This window comes from Ovis canadensis, chromosome 25 (assembly GCF_042477335.2).
Source record: "Ovis canadensis isolate MfBH-ARS-UI-01 breed Bighorn chromosome 25, ARS-UI_OviCan_v2, whole genome shotgun sequence".
NCBI classification, from domain to species: domain Eukaryota; kingdom Metazoa; phylum Chordata; class Mammalia; order Artiodactyla; family Bovidae; genus Ovis; species Ovis canadensis.
The window spans coordinates 55154972-55175092 of record NC_091269.1 but is presented as its reverse complement, the minus strand read 5'-3'; the positions used below and the strand labels follow the sequence as shown (position 1 = coordinate 55175092).

At 43.2% G+C, this 20121-nt stretch overlaps 1 protein-coding gene across 6 annotated transcripts in view; it reads right to left on the bottom strand.

Annotated features, from left to right (window-relative positions):
* Nucleotides 1–20121, bottom strand: part of NRG3 (neuregulin 3) — a 1214780-nt gene that overhangs the window by 280587 nt on the left and 914072 nt on the right. For all 6 annotated transcript variants that reach the window (XM_069571557.1, XM_069571555.1, XM_069571558.1 and 3 more), the window contains exon 3: nt 18111–18184. In XM_069571557.1, coding sequence (XP_069427658.1) covers nt 18111–18184 — 74 coding nt within the window. The remainder of the gene's footprint in view (nt 1–18110; nt 18185–20121) is intronic.

The following is a 20121-nucleotide window of genomic DNA, read 5'->3' as shown; positions in this document are numbered from 1 at the left end:
ACCCTATGATATCACTTACATATGGAATCTAATAAAATGATACAAATGCACTTGTTTACAAAACAGAAACAGACTCACAGATCTCCGAATCAAACTTATGGCTACCAAAGGGGAAATGGGGGAGAAGCGATAAATTAGAAGATTGCAATTAACGTATTTATGCTACTATATATAAAAAATACAGTAACGACCCACTGTATAGCATAGGGAATGTTATCAATATTTTTTCCACGTGTGCCATAGCCCATCAGGCTCCGGTGTCCATGGGATTCTCTAGGCAGGAATATGGGAGTAGGTTGCCATTTCCTCCTTTAGGGGACCTTCCCAGCCCAGGGATCAAACCCGCATCTCCTGTGGCTCCTGCATTGGCAGGCAGATTCTTCACCACTGAGCCACCTGGGAAGCCCAATTAATATTATGTAATAACCTATACGGGGAAATAAACTGGAAAAGAAGATATATATATATATATATATATAATATAGAGACAAATATATATATGCCTAGGAGTGAATCATATATATATATATATATACACATACACACACACATACATATATGAGGATTATCTGAAAAATGCTTTGAACAGTGGCTAGCATGTAGACACATCAAAAAATGTTTATTACTATCATCCTTTCACATAATTATTGTTAGTAAGTATGTATTGTAGAAAATAAGGAAAACAAAAATGTTGATAAGAAAAATTAGGAAAACAGAAACATTTTATTACATTTTGCAATGTGTAATCATATCACATTTTGCAATGCATGGACTTCAAATTACTCTTTAAATAACATATATTAAGTGTAAACATACATATTTTCCAAATTTGAGTGACTATGCATTCCACATAAAAATTACAGAACAGTTGGAATGCTATGGTCTAAAACGAATACTGGTAGTTATTTCTGAGTGTTGTGACCATTATAAATGTTTGATTTCTTGTAAATATATGTATCTTCCTAGCGTTCTAGAAACAGTGTGCATTGGCATGTTTAATTGGTAAAAGTTAAGTATTTAGTACAATTTAAATGGGTAGACTTGAAGATATTAGTGATTGAATATCTAAAAACAAAATAGATCTGATAGAGTTGGTGGACTCTGTAAGATTCAAAGAGGCATGATCAAAATCTGATTAATTGTTACACTTCTTTCAAGGTCAGAGAAAATAATACGTAAAATTTTACACATTAACATATTCTACTAGCAATGTTTTTGCGACTACTTGGAGAACAGAGTAATGTAAGAACTTAAGTATTCTGAGCAGATTTCAGTCAGGAAGACATCCTCTCTCATTAGTAAGAATTAATGGACCAAGAGCAAGTGGTTATTAGTTTATGCTTTGTACCTTCAAGAATCGTCTCTTTCTCCATATAACTTATTAATGGAAATTTCCTACCCAAGGCCATGTAGAGCACCTCTATAGAGAATCCTTCACACTTTTGTATGATTGATACTTGTCATGTTGGGCAGTGTTCAGCCTGTGCAACAGTATACAGCCACAGAACTACATATGAAAAACTCACTACATTGTTCTTGCCTAAGTAAGCCTTACCTGAACAACCCATACCCTTCCTTCCACTTTAGGTGAATTTTTATTGTCCCCCATTTTGACAAAAGTTCCTTCAACTGTCTTGTATTTTAATGTGTTTCCTTATTTGCATTTGTTTGTACAATTTTTTTCTTGCTTCTCTGCAACTAAAGATAGTTGAGGTCAGATAATGTTTCATGCAGCAACACCATGTAGTTATAAAGGTAATGATAACCGTTAAGATAAAAAATAATGATAATACTAGACAACATTTATTAAGCTTTCACTATGTGTCAAGCACAAACTACTCTGAATGGATTTTATTTAATGCAACAAAAGCTGTCTGCATTAAAGACAATTACTATTTTATTTTATAAAGAAGAAAACTAGAACCCATCAAAGTTAAGCAACTTGCCCCACATCAAACTATTAGTAAGAGTTTGAGTGAATGAGTCAATTAAAAAAAAATTAATACATTATACACAGCACATTCTTTGGAGCCTGTAATTCAATTTAAATAAATGCAGCTTCCTAGACTATGAGTTTATTGATAGTAGGATTCTTAATCATTACTATTTGAATCCACAGCATGGTGTACTTTATATGTGCTTAATTATTTAGGGGATAAGTGAGTGATGAATAGAGTATGGATTATTTCAGCTATGCATTCGACCCCACTTTTTAATGACTTGCAGGACAGCCTGCTCTGTACTGAGGGTTGTTTTCTTTTTTCAACCAGGGTACCTGAAGGATTCTTCTATAGATAAAGAAACTGTGACTCAATACACTGTGATTTACTCAAGGCCGCATTACTAAGAGCAAATGGTCACAGGATTACAATCAAGATCTTTTACACTTTCAATTCAGAGAAACTTTCCTTATGCCCGTCCATCTAGTAGCTGTTATATTGCACACTTTTCCATATACTACATGAAATCCTGAAAGGCAAGAGGATGGGGTATGGGTGTCTTTGGGAAACTCCCTACCAATACTCTTTCTGAGTAGAGCTGACTGCAGGTTTTTGGGGAGTGTTTAGATCAACAGGCCTGAGGACCCAGGCTGAGGCCACTGGTCCTATTAGGCATTAAGATTTTCAGAGTGACATCCTGGCTTCATTTCCTAAATGCATGCAACTTGAGATATTATTACTGTTTAAAATTAATTGACAAAAGAACACACTTCTGATCATCTGCATTGCCTGGGGGAGAATAATAGAGCAGAGATTTCTACTCCCTGTTTCTTGGGATTTCACTAAATGGAGCATGCATTCAAAAAATGGAGAGAAAAAAGAAAAGAGAAGGAAAGAGAAGAAGCAGGAAAAGCAGGGGAGGATGTTGGAGGGACTCATTTCCAGGGCATAGAGTCATTCCAAGATATCATAAGCAGCAAATTAAACGATCCTTCAGCAAGAATTTTGACAAGGAAATTTCATTAGGGATTTAAATCTCGATAGAAGCTCAAGTTGCTGCATTAAGATATGAAAATTGTGCAAATATTGCTCCTTAGAATAATGTTTGCTGCAGGTCATTGAGTTTCAGGCAATGAAAGTTAGATTGATAAATGTCATATTGAAAATAACTAGAGGAAGGAAGGGCGTAGGGACGAAAGGAAAGAGTCCCACAGTTGGAAGCTCAGGCCCTAAAGCCATTTGGATTATAAATTAGATCCCAGCATCAACTAGCTGTGTGACCTTGGAGGAAGTTTATTTAACATCTCTGTGGCCTAATTTGTTCATCTAGAAACTGTGATCAAATGCCAGTAACTCTGCTGGATGATGATTATGAAAGTTTGATGAGATAATCTAGGTAAAGCCCTTTGGCTCCGTGCCTGACACATGTAAACTCTAAACATGTCAGCATGATGATGGTGAAGAGCAAAGGATGTGGGCTAATATTCATCTGGAAATGACCTCTTGTCAGTCATGGTAATAGATGCCTATAGGTAGTTTTATTGGTATTATTCAGATAATAAGACTGAGATTCAGGGGTTTAATAAATCTGCCAAGGTCACAAAGGAATACTGATTCCATTAGAATCATGCCCACGCTTATATATCTCCATGTTTTTCTCCCTCACTAGCCTTGGGGGGCTCAGAGCTAAACTCAGTTTGTACACCTTGAAGTGAAGTGAAGTCGCTCAGTCGTGTCCGACTCTTTGCGACCCCATGGATTGTAGCCTACCAGGCTCCTCCATCCATGGAATTTTCCAGGCAAACAGGGCTCGAACCTGGGTCTCCTGCATTGTAGACAGACACTTTACCATCTGAGCCACCAGGGAAGTCCTTGTACACCTTAATATGAACATAATCTGACCAATAGTGGTCCTCTGTGGGTCTCAGATCAAAAGTATTTGGGGAAAGAATAAGTGATTGCATAAGTCAATGGATGTATTTGTGGATGAATGGGAGATAAATGCTTTGCCTATTTAAACTGTCTCAGGGACTCATCTATAGGTTTCTCCAAGTTTTTTAGTTTAGCTTTTTCTTTTTTTTTAATTTCAAGGTGTATGTTCAGTACCCTCAAGATGGCTGTTCTCCATGCATCCTCTACTCAACCAATGTCTGTTTCACCTATACTCTCATGACTGATGTTCTTACACACTTGCCCAGGCCTCACGTAATGATTGTTCTAGCTTTAGATCAGAATGTCTCCACTCTGATATCTTATTCAAAGAGCAGTAAGGAACACATGCTGCTCTACTGGTTTACCTGGTAACCAATGAGCCAACCTGAGGTCAGTTCCCCTTATAACTGGTAATACTCTCTCCCATTCCCCTCAGTTCAGTTTACGTGCTCAATCATATCCAACTCTTTAAGACCCCATGGACTGCAGCACGCCAGGCTTCCCTGTCCATCACCAGCTCCCAGAGCTTGCTCAAACTCATGTCCATTGAGTCGGTGATACCATCCTACCATCTTATCCTCTGTTGTCCCCTTCTCTTCCCACCTTCAGTCTTTCCCATCATCAGGGTCTTTTCCAATGAGTCAGTTCTTTCCATCAGGTGGCCAAAGTATTGGAGTTTCAGCTTCAGTCCTTCCAATTAATATTCAGGACTGATTTCCTTTAGGATTGACTGGTTTGATCTCCTTGTAGTCCAAGGGACTCTCAAGAGTCTTCTCCAACACCACAACTCAAAAGCATCAATTCTTTGGCACTCCACTTTCTTTATGGTCCAATTCTCACATCCATACATGACTACTAGAAAAACTATAGCTTTGACCAGATGGATCTATGTTGGCAAAATAATGTCTCTGCTTTTTAATATGCTGTTAGGTTGGTCATAGCTTTTTCTTACAAGGAGCAAGTGTCTTTAATTTCATGACTGCAGTCACCATCTGCAGTAATTTTGGAGCCCCTAAATATAAAGTCTATCACTGTTTCCCCATCTATTTGCCATGAAGTGATGGGACTAGATCCCATTATCTTTGCTTTTTGAATATTGAGTTTTAAACCAGCTTTTTGACTCTCTTAATTTGCTTTCATCAAGAGGGTCTTTAGTTCCTCTTCACTTTCTGCCATAAGGGTGGTGTCATCTGCATATTTTGATTCCAGCTTGTGTTTCATCCACCCTGGCACTGTGGATGATGTACTCTACATATAAGTTAAATAAGCAAGGTGATATTATACATCCCTGACATGCTCCTTTCCCAATTTGGAACCAGTACGTTGTTCCATATCTAGTTCTAACTGTTGCTTCTTGCCCTGTATACAGATTTCTCAGGAGCGAGGTAAGGTGGACTGGTATTTCCATATCTTTAAGAATTTTCCAGTTTGTTGTGATCCACACAAGCAAAGGGTTTAGTGTAGTTAATGAAGCAGAAGTAGATGTTTTCTATGGAATTCTCTTGCTTTTTCTATGATCCAACAGATGTTGGAAATTTGATCTCTGGTTCCTCTGCCTTTTCTAAATCCAGCTCAAACATCTGGCAGTTCTCAGTTCACATACTGTTGAAGACTAGCTTGGAGAATTTTGAGCATTACTTTGCTAGCGTGTGAGATGAGTGCAACTGTGTAGTAGTTTGAACATTCTTTAGCATTGCCTTTCTTTGGAATTGGAATGAAAACTGAACTTTTCCAGTTCTGTGGCCACTGCTAAGTTTTCCATATTTGCTGTCATATTGAGTGCAGCACTTTCACAGCATCATCTTTCAGGATTTGAAATAGCTCAGCTGGAATTCCATCACCTCTGCTAGCTTTGTTCATAGTGATGCCTCCTAATGCCCAGTTGACTTCGCATTCCATGATGTCTGGCTCTAGGTGAGTGATCAAATCATCATAGTTATCTGGGTCATGAAAAATTTTTTTTTGGATAGTTCTTCTGTGTATTCTTGCCACCTCTTCTTAACATCTTCTGCTTCTGTTAGGTCCATACCATTTCTGTCCTTTACTATGCCCATCTTTGCATGAAATGTTCCCTTGGTATCTCTAATTTTCTTGAAGAGATGTCTAGTCTTTCCCATTCTATTGTTTTCCTCTATTTCTTTGCATTTATCTCTTGGGAAGCCTTTCTTATCTCTCCTTGCTATTCTTTGGGACTCTGCATTCAGATGGATTTATCTTTCCTTTTCTCCTTTTTTCTGTTTCTCCTTCTCTCACTTCTTTTCATTTCTCAGCTATTTGTGAGGCCTCATCAGACAACCACTTTGCCTTTTTGCATTTCTTCTCTCAACAAAGTCTTCTGCTAAGTCCCGTTCACCATCTGACACATAGGGTGGAGGCCTCACTCTTAGGCCCTGCTTTAAATATTAAACCATTCATTAAACCATTGATTTTTTTTTCTTTTTTTATAGACTCTGAGGTTGTCTTTTCTTTGGTCTTGAAGCTGGGCAAGCATAAGCCTTGCAGGCCTCTTTTAATGCAGCCCAACACAGGGCACTCTATCATTCTGATTCACTTAATGATGTATCATTTTACAGAAAACAAAATAAAAAGGAAAAAAAACCCCACATACTTCTATAACCCCAAAACTTAAAATTCCCTTTTAGCATTATGGTGTGTTTTTTCCCCCTACCTTTGGACAAAGGGAAGTCCTTACTGCAATCTTGAATGAAAATATTTTTCTATCTTGCTGTTTCACTTAATAGGACTATTTCATACAGCTCTTATTTTAATGATAATTTATTAGAACACAATCAATATGCCATATGATGTTCTACTTAAACATAATTTTTAAACTGTCTATTTTCTCACCATTTTAAATATGGTTGCCTTAAATATTTTTATGTATATAGTGTCAACTGCAAATTGGCACTTGCCAAGAGCGATGCCAATAACTGAACAACAAGAGCATTTGACAACTGCCCCTGCTGAGCCTGAACCCTGCGCTGCTATAGCTGTTGACCTTCAATGCCCCCTGAAGGAGCTCAGGGTGAAGGGAGGTGCTCTGTGCTCCAGGAAAATCTGCTGGGACAGGTCTTCAGGTAGTTAGATGTTTTTAGGAATAGCTTTTATGATCTCAGTCCTTGCATTTCCTCATATCTAGAAAGGCACCAAATCCCTTCATGGTAACATCAGATCCTCCTGGCTAGCAGAAAACCTTTTATTAAAATGGTTAAAATGAGTGCTTAATGGTATTGAACTCCCCCTTCACCAAAACCTTATATATTGACCTTTCTCCCACTGCCTTTTTGGAGTAGTCTCTCAGAGCTGAGGGGCTGCCTCCCAGACTGCAGTCCTCATTTTGCCCCCAATAAAACTTAACTAGCAACTCTCAAGTTGTGCATCTTTTTTCAGTCGGCAGCAGGACCAAGGTTTTCAGCGTTAGTGACTGATCACAGGATCATTTTTCTTTTAGGAGCACACAGTCCTCATGAAGAAGAAAGTCAAAATTTTACATAACCTCCTGCTCCTTTCGCCTCTGTAACTCAGCTTGTTCATTGCAAAGTCTGAATCACATAAGTCATATAGTCTCAGAAAGTGGGGACTCACAATATTAGGAACTGGAGCTTATCGCATTCACCCTTGTCCTGCTCTTTGCAATTGCCCAGCCCCTGCAAACCAGCTTAATCATTTCTGTCCATGTATAAAAACCCTGTAACCCCTTTGTTTGGTGCGGAGAGCTTGGAGTGTTGACTCCTCTGGGCCCACCAGCAAATAAACCTGAGTTCTCCAGCTCTCCAAGTGTGGTGCTTGGTTTCTTGAGTACTGGTTTCTGCAACATTTCTGGAGGCCCCGGCGAGATTCCAACCATGACAGCCAGGCTGGTGGCTCAGCCGGGCTGGGGTTGGAGTGGAGAGGCCCCGAGACGAATGAGGAGGAGCACCACCTGATGGTATTCCAGGTTCTCTTTTGGACTGGGGTTCCGACTCTCTGGACAGACGAGCCCCAAACAGACTCATTGGAGGGATGGACCAACTCACCAGGAATGGCCACAGGATCAGGTAAGGCCCTGGGTCCAGTCCCCAGTGAGGTCCTACCCCAGTGGGTAGAAGAGGAGACTGATCACCTCCTTGGAGCTCCCAGGAAGGGAGTATCAGATAGAGGACCTGGGGACTTGGGAAAAGGGAAGCATTGTGATAAGCTCTGAGTGACTGTGTATGCATAATTGCTGATCGAAGAAAGTGAAAGTGAGCTCCACAGTCCTAAGACTATAGAGCCTGAAAAGGTCCAAAACCTGCGGGTCCATGACAACCTCATAAGACTGAAAGGCAGTGCCAGTCTCTGGGGTATTTGATCCCGCCCTTCGCTGGTCCAGGTCGGTGGTTTATACTGACCTGCCAATGCTAAGAGGCATCTTAAACCTCCCTCGGGAGAGTGACCAGGCAGACAAAAAAAAAAATGAATGTGAACAAGTGTGTGGCCTGATTCGCCTGTGCTTCAGGCTTGATTGTGTGGCTTCATGGACTTCATGGCTGTGGAGTCCGAGTGGGCCCTATCTTGTGGTTCCGTGGTGGCCTCATGTGGCTCAAGGCAGTGTCTGCCTCTGGGGGGAACCCAATCCCTCCCTGTGAGACAGATCCAGATCAGGGGTTTATACTGATCTGCCAATGCTAAGAGGCACCTACATTCCCCCCAGGGATGCAGCCAAGGGGGGACCTGAATGGTCTGCTCTTTTGAGGGAGCACCCATCCTTGTTTGTCTCTGCACCGCTGACTCGGGGCAGGAAACACAGGGAGGGAGAAATTAATGGTTATTCTGGTTATTCTTCTGTTGACTGACTCCATGAGCCGACATCTAAGAGATTAAATTTTCCTCAAAACACTGCCAGGTAGATTACATTTGTCAACATGGGTGGAAGTTCCTCTAAGCCAACAGTTTTAGATTCCATGATAAAGAACTTTAAGAAGGGGTTTGTAGGGTATTACAGAGTCAAGATGACCCCCAGGAAGCTTCATAACTTATATGAGCTCAACTGGCCATCCTTTGATGTTGGATGGCTGCCAGAGGGCACTCTTGACCTTGCCCACTGTCCAAGTAGTACAGTAGGTAGTCACTGGGACTCCAGGACATCCAGATCAGTTTCCACACATAGACTCCTGGCTTCTAATAACACAGACCCTGCCCCTATGGCAAGATTTAGCACAGTGGACAGGGACAGAGTAGGGTGTTTGTGGTCCAACCACTCAGAAAAAAGAAAGAAGGGGAAAAAATCTATATTCCAGGGATATCCAGTGGAAGACCCATTGCTACCCCTGCCAAACATTCCCCTGACTACAGAAGCCTCGGCACAGCCAGCACCAGAGCCATTGCCAGACAGTCCACCTCCCTCCATGTCCCCTGCACCACCTCACAAGCAAGACTCCAGCCCCAAGCCAGTACGGAAGCAGCTCTGCTTGGCCGAACAATCTAGCCAGCTGGCCGTGACCCATCAGATGCCACTGTGAGAAGCTCAAGGTCCTCAACAAGTGAATGAGGATGGCTCAGTCCAGCCAGGTTGCTCCATCCTCTATTACCAGCCCTTCAGCACTGCTGATATCCTAAACTGGGAACACCATAACCCATCATACTCTGATAAACCACAGGCTATGACTGACCTCCTAGAGTCCATTTCCCACATCCATCAGCCTACATGGGACGACTGTTGCCAGCTCCTTATGTCGCTCCTGACTACTGAAGAAAGGTGACACATCGCAACAGAGGCCCAAAAATGGCTCCAAGGACAAATCCCCACAGAGGTGTTAGATGTAGAAAGATGGGCACGAGATGCAATGCCCGAGACGAGACCTAATCAGAGTTTCAATACCAGAGAAGGACAAGAAACCCTGGTCACTACCGTAATGTCCTTCTACATGGACTTTGAGCAGGAGCCAAAAAGCCCACCAATATGTCCAAAATTACAACGATAATCCCAAAAGCAGATGAGACTTCCACCAATTTCTATGACAGTTTGTGTGAAGTGTTCCAGACATAGACCCCATTCGATCCTGAGACACACGAGAATCAGCGAATGATTAATGCTGCCTTTGGGGCTCAATCCTGTGCAGACATCCAAGGAAAGCTCCAAAAACTGGAAGGCTTCACTGGGATGAATGCTACACAGCTCCTGGAGGTAGCAAATAAAGTCTTTGTGAACCGAGACCGTGAAGCCCAAAGAGAAGCAGACAGAAAAATGAAACAGAAAGTAGCCCTGCTAGCAGCAGCATTGAGGAGCTCTGACCAAGTGAAACAGACTGTCCTCTCACAGGGAAACGAAGAAGAGACTCCCACTATGCCATGACCAGTGCGCCTATTGCAAAGAGACCGGACACTGGAAGAATGAGTGCCCCCATTGCAGCGGGACATCCAAAGGTTGAAGAAGTTCAGTCAACCCAACAAAGAAAGGTACCAGCCTGAGCCGGCCATCCAAAACCTTACTGGCCTGGCCAGAGCAGAATCAGACTAGGGAAGACTGGGCTCCCTGATCCTGGGCCCCCGGGATCGCACGGTCACGATGAAAGTAGGGGGCCAATCAATGACTTTTATGGTGGCCACCGGAGCTGAACACTCTGTGTCAACCACACCTGTGGCTCCCCTCACAGGCCAAACAGCAATATTGTTGGGGCCACATGGGACATGGCACCCCACTTATTTTGCAAGGCCTGTTCGTGTCAGCTAGGGAGCCATCTGGTGATTCATGAATTTCTTTACCTACTGGGATGCCCCATTCCTCTGCTGGGTAGAGACTTACTCACAAAGCTGGAGGCACAAATCACCTTTGCCCCTGGAAAGTCTGCGAGCCTCACCCTGGGGAGCCAATCGGCTCTGATGACGGCTGTGACCATGCCCAGGGAAGATGAATGGTGCCTCTATTCCTCAGGAAGGGAACAAATAAATCCCCCAAGACTGTTAAAAGAATTCCCTGATGTCTGAGAAGAGAAGCGGCCCCCAGGTTTGGCCAAAACCTATATCCCCATTGTAGTGGACCTGAGGCCAGGAGCCACTCCTATTAGACAGAAACAATATCCAGTACCACAAGAGGCATGCCTGGGAATTTGGGACCACAGCCAGTGCCTACAAGATGCTGAGATCCTAACTGAATGCCAGTCTCCCTGGAACACTCCAATCTTACCAGTCAGAAAGTCTGGAGGGAATGACTACTGCCCCATCCAGGACCTCCACACCATCACCAGTGCAGTGGTCACTGTCCATCCAGTGGCCCCAAATCCCTACACTCTCCTGAGTCTCTTACCCACTCAGGCAAGCTGGTTCACCTGCCTCCATCTCAGGGACACATTCTTCTGCCTCCAGCTGTCACCAGCCACCCCTTGTTTGCCTTTGAATGGGAAGACCCACTCACTAGGGGCAAGACACAGCTGACTTGGATCCAACTGCCACCAAGGCTTCAAAAACTCACCTACCATGTTTGGTGAAGCCCTGGCTGCAGACCTTGCTGCCTTTCCCAGAGAAACTTTCAACTACCCCCTGCTCCTGTATGTGGATGACCTGTTGCTAGCCAGTCCCACCCAAGGGGGCTGCTGGAGAGGCACCAAAGCCCTATTGGCTCTACTCTCCACCACAGGATACCAGGTGTCAGGGAAAAAGGCTCAGATCTGCAGACAGGAGGTCAAGTATCTCAGGTCTGTCATCACAGAAAAGCACTGGGTGCTCAGACATGAGAGCAAGCAAGCTACCTGCTCAATACCTTGGCGGGACACCAAGAAAGAAGTCCATGAGTTCCTCAGGGCTGCTAGATTCTGCCGGATCTGAATACCAGGTTTCTCTGAAATCGCCAAGCCTTTGTTTAAAGCCACAGCAGGATCTGCTAAGGGCCCCCTGGAGTAGGGACCTGAACAGGAAAAGGCCTTCAAGGAGATAGATGCTCGACCAGTGAGCCAGCATTAGGGCTTCTAGAAGTGACCTGGGACTTTAACCTCTTTGTACATGAGAAAAAGCACACTGCACTGAGGGTTCCCACACAAACAGTTGGGCCATGGCAGTGCCTGGGCGCATAACTGTCCAAATGACTGGATCCAGTGGCTGCGGGATGGCTGCCATGCTTCCGGGCATTAGCTGCCACTGCGGTTTTGGTCAGAGAAGCAGGTGAACTTACTCTAGGACAAAATATAAATGTAAAGGTTCCCCATGGTGTTACTGCCCTGATGAATAGCCAGGGGCATAAGTGGCTGACCAGCTCCAGGATGATTCACTATCAAGGATTGCTTTGAGAAAAACCATGGGTCCAACTTGAGGACTGTGCAGACACTGAACCCTGCCCACCTTTTTACCTATGGAAGTGGGAACCCCTGATTGTAACTGTTAGGAGGTCATAGATGAAATTTATTCATGCAGGCTGGACTTGACAGACATTCCCCTCCAGAACCCAGAACTGGAACTGTTCACTGACGGAAGTAGTTTCATCCAAGATGGGCAATGCAAAGCAGGTTATGCCATAACAACTGATGAGATAGTGAAGGCTGAGGCATGCCACAAGGGTGGTCAGCACAATGGGCTGAGCTATGGACACTCGCCCAGGTGCTAAGGCACGCCGAAGGGACACGAGTCAACATCTATACTGATTCAAAGTATGCCTTTGCTACTTTACATGTTCATGGAGCCATTTATTAAAAAAAAAAAAAAAAAGTGTGTGTGTGGGGGGCTATTGACAGCAGGGGGAAGAGAGATTAAAAACAAACAAACAAAAATCCTTCAGCTGTTAGCAGCAGTCTGGAAGCCTTCCCAAGTGCCAGTCATACATTGTAAAGGCCATCAGCAAGGAACTGATCCAATCAGCAAAGGAAATGGGTTGGCTGACCAGACAGCCAAGGAGGCAGTGACCCAACCCAGCCCCACAGTGGACCCCAATTCAATCTTCAACGTCCTCTTGGCACCAGAATTGCCTCCATCTCCAAGAGATACCAAGGAAGAAGATCAATGGGCTCTAAATAAGGGGGAAAAAAAAAACAAAAACAAAAGAGGGCTGGTGGAAGCTCTGAAACCAAAGACTCTTTGTCCCCAGCAATATAGCAGCCTAGCTGGTAAAACAACACCATGAGACAGCTCATTTAGGAAAAACTGAGCTGGAAAGCTTACTGAGCGGTGACTATTTCACTCCTGAGCTCCCAACCCTGTGCGCCCAGCTTAGCGCTAGATGTGTGACTTGTGCACAAAATGCCAGCCAAGGACCAAGAGCCAGCCCAGGGTGCAGACAGTTGGGACACCGCCATTTGAAGGTCTAGAAGTGGACTTTACTGAAGTCAAGCCCTACAGGGCTGTAATATTTACTTGTGATAGTCTGCATGTACTCGGGATGGGCTGAAGCCTATCCCACGTGCACTGAATGGGCATGAACAGTGGCCAAGGCCCTGCTAAGAGACATAATCCCCAGATATGGGCTGCCTCTCTCCATAGTGTCTGACAATGGGCCAGCTTGTGTGTCTGAGATAATCCAGAGTTTATCCAGGACACTGGGAATCAAATGGAAGCTTTATAGCCCTTACAGGCCACAGAGCTCAGGGAAAGTTGAACACATGAATCGGACCCTCAAGACTACATTAGCTAAACTCTGACAGGAGACCCAGTTATCTTGGCTCAACATGTTACCCCTAGCCTTACTCCAAGCCCAATACACCCTGAGATCCTCAGGCTACTTTCCCTTTGAGATCTTATATGGGAGAACACCCCCAGTGATAGGAAAACTCAAGGGAGACCCCCAACAACTAGCTGACCTGGAGATGTCCCGACACCTCCAGGCCCTGGGAAAAGTCTTCCACCATATCACCCAAGAAATCTTAGAAAGGCCACCCATTCTTTTGGGCAATTGGGTTCATCCCTATCAGCCAGGAGATGAGGTATGGGTAAAAGACTGGAAAAAGGAACCGCTTCAGCCAGTTGGGACAGGCCTCACATGGTCATCCTGGCAACCCCTACTGCTATTAAAGTTACAGGCGTCATCCCTTGCATCCACCACACCAGAGTCAAGAAGGCAGTGGCTTCCTGTGGTGCGGACACCTGGAAAACAGTTCGGGACCCCAAAAATCCCCTTAAGGTCTGGTTCCAAAAACAACAGCCGTCAGCCACGAAGGAAGCTGAGCCCTGCTGTAGTCACTCCAGAAGCTGACTAGTTAAAGGACAGCAGAAGCTTGAGGATTCTTCAGCCTTGCTCCAGCCACACTCCAGCAGCTGGCTGGTCAATGCATGGTGGAAGCTTGAGGATCTGATTATCAAAATATAGATGGATTCTCATTGTCAACTCTGGCCTCTGTCACTGATTGGTATTATTGCTGTGCTCTTCACTACAGGACTAGCTTCAGTAGCACTCCAGGACTGGCATTTGGGTCAGAAGCTGTGGTTAGCTGTCTGTTATCTCACAGTAGTGGGAAGCCTCATTCTTATTAGATGTCTCTTATGATTGATTCTCCCTACTTAACTAAATTGCTCACAGTATAGTTGACCCCTCTTCAAAACAGGCTCAGTTGCTGTAGCTGTGGCCACCCAAATATGGGGAGAAAACTTTCTGTTAGTGTTCAGTTATCTGTTATGTGCAGGCTGCTTGCAGCCTTCTGGTGTCCCTTGCTGTAACAGATGGTGCCGGTCCTTATCCATCATGTACCTGTCAACATTACAGTCAACCCTTGGAAAATCACTTACTTAACCATCAGCTAGAACAATGTATAGATAGCCAATCCTGTAGGCCAATCACCTACTGCCTTCATAATCAGGAGATGCATGTCCAGAGGTCTGGGTGCCAAAAATGCTTTCCAGTTATACTCCTCACTGCCACTATCTTCCCTCCACCAGAGGATCCAGACCCCAGGCGGTATCCCAACACCATGGCATTGCCAACATGCCACTGTGCCTCCACCTACCCCCAAATGCCACACAGATGTTACAACCCAGACCAAGTGTCTGTCTGCCAAATAAACGGAAAAACCTATTGGACAGGAACAATAATGCAGACAAACGAAATCATGGATCATCTTTGCTCTAAAAAATCAGGCTCTGCCTGCTGGCTGTATGACCCAGGTTCCAGAGTTAACTCCCTCTTAGACCCTCGTCTGTACCCGGTTATCAATGCAAGTCTTTGCCTTCTTAATGACACCAGAGCCGAGCTGCCCAGGGATTGCTGGCTTTGCTTACCCTTAGGAGCTACAAAGTACTTAGCTACACCAGTACCAGGAAATAATGCAGCAGCCATGGGAACTCCTATAGATCCCCCCCTACAAGAGCCAGTCTTAAGGGCAATTGAGTTAACTCAGAAGGCTCCAGAATGCATTACAAATGATGGAGGGACTGAACCTGTAGGCAATTTAACCAGGAACAAATGTAATCAAACTTTAAAAGGTGAGTGGCTCACTCATCCTCCCACAAATACAATATGGTGTTGCCCCCATCAAGGCCTCTTTGTGGCACAGCTGTTTACTTATGTCTACTGGTCAATTGGAGGGGTATCTGCCCCTTAGCTTTCCTCACTCCCCGGATGAATATTGTCCCTACCAACCAGACTGTCACTGTTACTCTGACAGCACACATGTAGTCAGAAAGAGCCATCAAGTTTATACCCCTACTAGTTGGCCTGGGAATTATGGCTGGGATAAGTATGGGAATAGGAGGGATTGTTTCATCAACCACCTTCTACCACACACTATCCAAGGACTTCACAGACGACATTGAGAGAGTGGCCAAATCATTAGTGGCCTCACAGGACCAACTAGATTCCCTGGCTGAGGTGAGTTTACAGAATAGGAGAGGGCTAAATGCACCAACAGCTGAAAAGGGAGGACTCTGCCTCTTCTTGAATGAAGAATGCTGCTTTTATGTAAACCAATCAGGAATAGTTAGCGACATGGCCCAACAGCTAAGGGAACAAATCATCAAAAGGAGAGAGGGACTAGCAAACGCCTGGGATAACTGGAACAATATCTGGAGCTGGGCATCGTGGCTTTTCCCTTTAACCAGTCCTCTCTTCATGTTCTTTGCGGCGCTCCTTTTTGGCCCTTGTATGCTCAACGCTATTACCCAGTTCATAACCTCTCAAATTGAATCCATAAAGTTACAAATGATAATAACTCAATATAGCCCCCTAAATGAAGGGGAGTTCTGAATGTCCTACCAAAACATGAGATGATGCTTTCTACAATGAGTGATAGAAGCATCAAGAGGAGGGAGTGAAGAGGAAAAGTTAAAATCTTACAAAACCTCCTGCTCCTTCTGCCTCTGTAACTCAGCTTGCTCCTTGCAAAGTCCGGATCACATAGGCCATGTAGTCTCAGAAAGTGGGGACTCACAATGCTAGGAATTAGGCCTTATCTCACTCACCCTTGTCCTGCTCTTTGCAATCGCCCAATCCCTGCAAACCCGCTCAATCATGCCTGTCCATGTATAAAAACTCTGTAACCCCTTTGTTCGGAGCTCAGAGCTTGGAGGCTTAACTCCTCTGGGCCCACAGGCATAAAAAACCTGAATTCTCCAACTCTGAGTGCCGTGCTTGGTTTCTCAAGTCCTGGTTTCTTCAACACGTACAGTGCTCTCATTCGCAACATTTGCAGTGATGGACTATTATGTTTAATAGAATGGCAAAGGTTTTATTAGATTGTATAAAGAAAGGTTATTTTACCTACTTTGTTCTGCATGCAAGCCCTGCTCCAGTACCCTGTACCGAACAGGTATTCTACAGCTATATAGGAAAAGAAAAAAGGAAGGAAGGGAGGGAGGGAGGAAGACAGGGGGCATAGGTAAGAAAGAAAATAATAAAAACAAGAAAGGAAAATAAAAGGGAAGGAAAGAGAAGGGAAGAAAAAGGAAGAAGGAAAGAGAAAAAAAAAGGAAAACTAAGTACATCAAAATGAATAAAAAGAAAATGAAATCAACAAACCCATTCTTCTTTTTATGCTTTCTAATGCAGCAAATACATGTCTCCAGCCACACTCATACCTTTTAGACATCAGCTGAGCAAGTGGCTAAAACTACAAGATAGAAAAGACACCACACACTCCAGTAACTGTCCCCTACCTGGGAAACTCCTAGAGACCAGAGCCTCACATTTCAGAGAACAGAGATCAACCATGGCCAGCTTGGTTACTGGCTTTTAGGCAGTAACCTTTTCTTTATGAGAGCTAAATTTGCTAAGAAAAGAATAGTTAATGCTGTATGGTGGCAGCTTGCCTTGTCAAGATAAAACACAAGCAAATTGAATTACACAAAAATTTTCTTTAAAAAATATTCTGTTTACTCAGGGAAACATACTTAAAAATTCAGGGTGGGGGGGGCAATAAAAATAAGCACTTGGAAAAGTGTTGAAGGATGGCTTAACATGTTCATTATACAGCAACCTGCACATACACAGACAGGGTGACCACTGGCTGCCATCAATACATGGTATTTTGCTAGTTTATGTTATGCATGTTTGGTATTCAGGAAACCAAAACATTGCTTTTACAATCTAAAAATGCTGTCATTATCTTCACTGAACTAAACTGCTGATTCAATAAAAGTCCCTTTCTTAGTGGTGATTCAACTGTAGCAGTCACTGAAAGATCAGATTATTAACAGATAAAGGAAAAATTTCACATTTGACTAGAACTGAGCATATTCGTATAGAACATTATTTTTTACTCCACAGAGACAGAAATAAATGGCAATATTTCTTAGCAGCAAATTGTCTTCTTTCATGAACGGAAAAAAAAATTTGTTGTTGGTACTGTAATCGCTGATATGCGAATAGGGTTGCTAAAAAAAGGGTTTTCACAGTTAGTCTGAAAACTTCTTATTTAATTTTATATGTATATTTCCTTACATTAGAAGGTTAAAGTTAATAGGGTTTAATGTTTTCACAAATTACCAACCAGAAGGTAAGAAGCAGTATGACATAACAGTTCTCTTAACACTCTTTTGGATAAATAATAAGGTCTTTGATGTTTCTATATCCTTGTTTGCATGATAGAGTGGCAGGAAGGGAGCCTGAAAGCTAAGGGAGCAGGAGTTTTTGCAGTTCCCATGGGAGGATAGCAGTGGAGATGAATCTGGAAACCAGGCTCCATCCCCGGAGAAGACCTGCACCTCAGCAGAGATAGTTCTGAACAAACCTTGAAGGTGAACGCCTGTCCCCAGCTCCCACCCTCGGCAGCATTTGGAGACACAAAACTGAGGTCCGGTGGTCAGTGAGTTAGCAACCGTGACTCCGAGCTTTATATTGTGTTAGAGACAGAAGAAAAATGCATGACCTACTTGGATCCGATAAGATGGAATCAGTTTTCGGCAGAAATTGATCACAACGGACTCCTTGGTAGCCTTCTTTGCACCTGAGAAAAGGGATAAATGACAAACATACGCATGTGGTTGTGAAAGGTTCGAGATTTCAACGAGCAAAATAGCCACCAATTACATCACCATGAGAACAGTACATTCATGCTTTTGTGATGCTCGGCTCAATCTAACATTGACAGATGGATTCTAGAGTCTTATGTCTGTGGGGGGAAAAAAAGCAACAGCAGCACCACCTTTCTTTTGTAGTTTTATAGGTAATATCTAGTGAACAAACAACTGCAATTTAAGATGCCCTCATGGTTTATGAATAATTGTTATCCTCATACTATAATTCTGCAGTTTTCTTTATGCAACATACTGGTCTCTAAAAGACTGCAAATGCTCTTTCAGAAAGCATCATATTACAAGTGTTATTTTTCTAATAAAAAATCATTTTCTAACATAATTGATCAAACATTATCGGTAGATCTAGCCTACTGTTCATTCCCTCATGTTTTCCTAGTTTGTTCATTTGCTAATTTTACTTTTATTTTTTACTTAGCAATTTTTCCAGTCAGTGCCGCCTAACTGCTGGGCCAGAAATAACAGCATTTATTTCAGATCTGGCCAGGTCGGAAAAGTATCTATCTCTACATGAAAGGTCTCTGCATTTTCTCTAAACTCACATTTTTCTCTCCTCATTTTTCTCTTTTATATTCAGCAAACAAGTGCACGCTTCCTGCAAGGCATTGTCCAGGGAAACTTTCCTAAGGCAGGTGCAATTTGGAGGTGAGATATTTACCTGAAAGCCGTTGCAGTGAGGCATGTCTAGGCAGCCCTGCCTGTCCACGGTCTTTGCTCAATCAAGGCTGGTTGGCCGTCTCAGGACAGTATTGGCTCATCAGCTGACAGTTCAAGGAACAATGCAGCTGAGGCCCCACTCGCCTGCCTCTGAACAATTGGTGTAAGCAAGGAGGCGGCATTTAGTGCACACGCTTGAAGCTTAATCTGTCATGCCCAAGTTAAGCAGATAGGCATCCATTGGTGCTCCTGGGATGAATCTGTCCTACTTACTGAGGAGGAAATTGTGCTGCTGGCATAAAAAGCAGATTTAAAAAACAATCCTCTGGTTGTTAGAGATCTATGAAATTGACAAAAGAATTCAAAGAGACCATTCTGTCAGAGACAGGAGCCGTGGATTCTTTCTCTAGAATACGCTTTGTTTTCTGAGTGTAATAAACTATTAGATAAGGTCTATGGCAGTTGGAGCTATCACAGTGAAAGGCACCCAGGTAATTTTTCCACCTTTCACTGTGAGCTAAAGTGGAATAAAGGTAATGAGGCAGGCTCTCTTTAGCACCTTTTCAAACCTGGCACACTGGAGTGTGTTTGGTAATTTTCCCTATAGACTGAGAACAAAGACTTCTGATACGTGGACACTTCAAATACCCAACAGGCTATGAAGAGAATTTGTTTAAGCAGACACATATTTTCATAAACTTTAAGAAATTCATTTACTGCACTTGAAATTAAGCAGGCATATTACTGATTCAATAATTGTACAAAGTCAGAAAATACTTAAGATAGAAGCACATTTGTGATGAAAAAATAAATTTCTGTTCTCTGAAGCTGCCCTAACATCATCATCTTTATTCAGAATTACTTGATCCACAGTGTTTTAATTCTAATTTTCCTTAATGATGAGTTAGGTGCTAGGTGCTTGCATGCATTCACTTCTGAGGACTTTATTTCCAACATATGTGGGAGATTTTAAGCACACTTCACTCTTTGTATCTTAATTTAATACGACAATGGTATCCTAGGGAGATTGCTGCTTTTAAGGGGAAGTGCCTTTGTTTTGTTTTGCTTTATAAGGAGCATCTGTGTGTGGAAAAGAAAATAAGGAAAGATGTTTGATACTGTTCTAGTCTTCAACTGGTTTGCTGTGGCTTTGAGCCCACTCTGAAGTGCTCAGGCCTCATGGGTTACCATG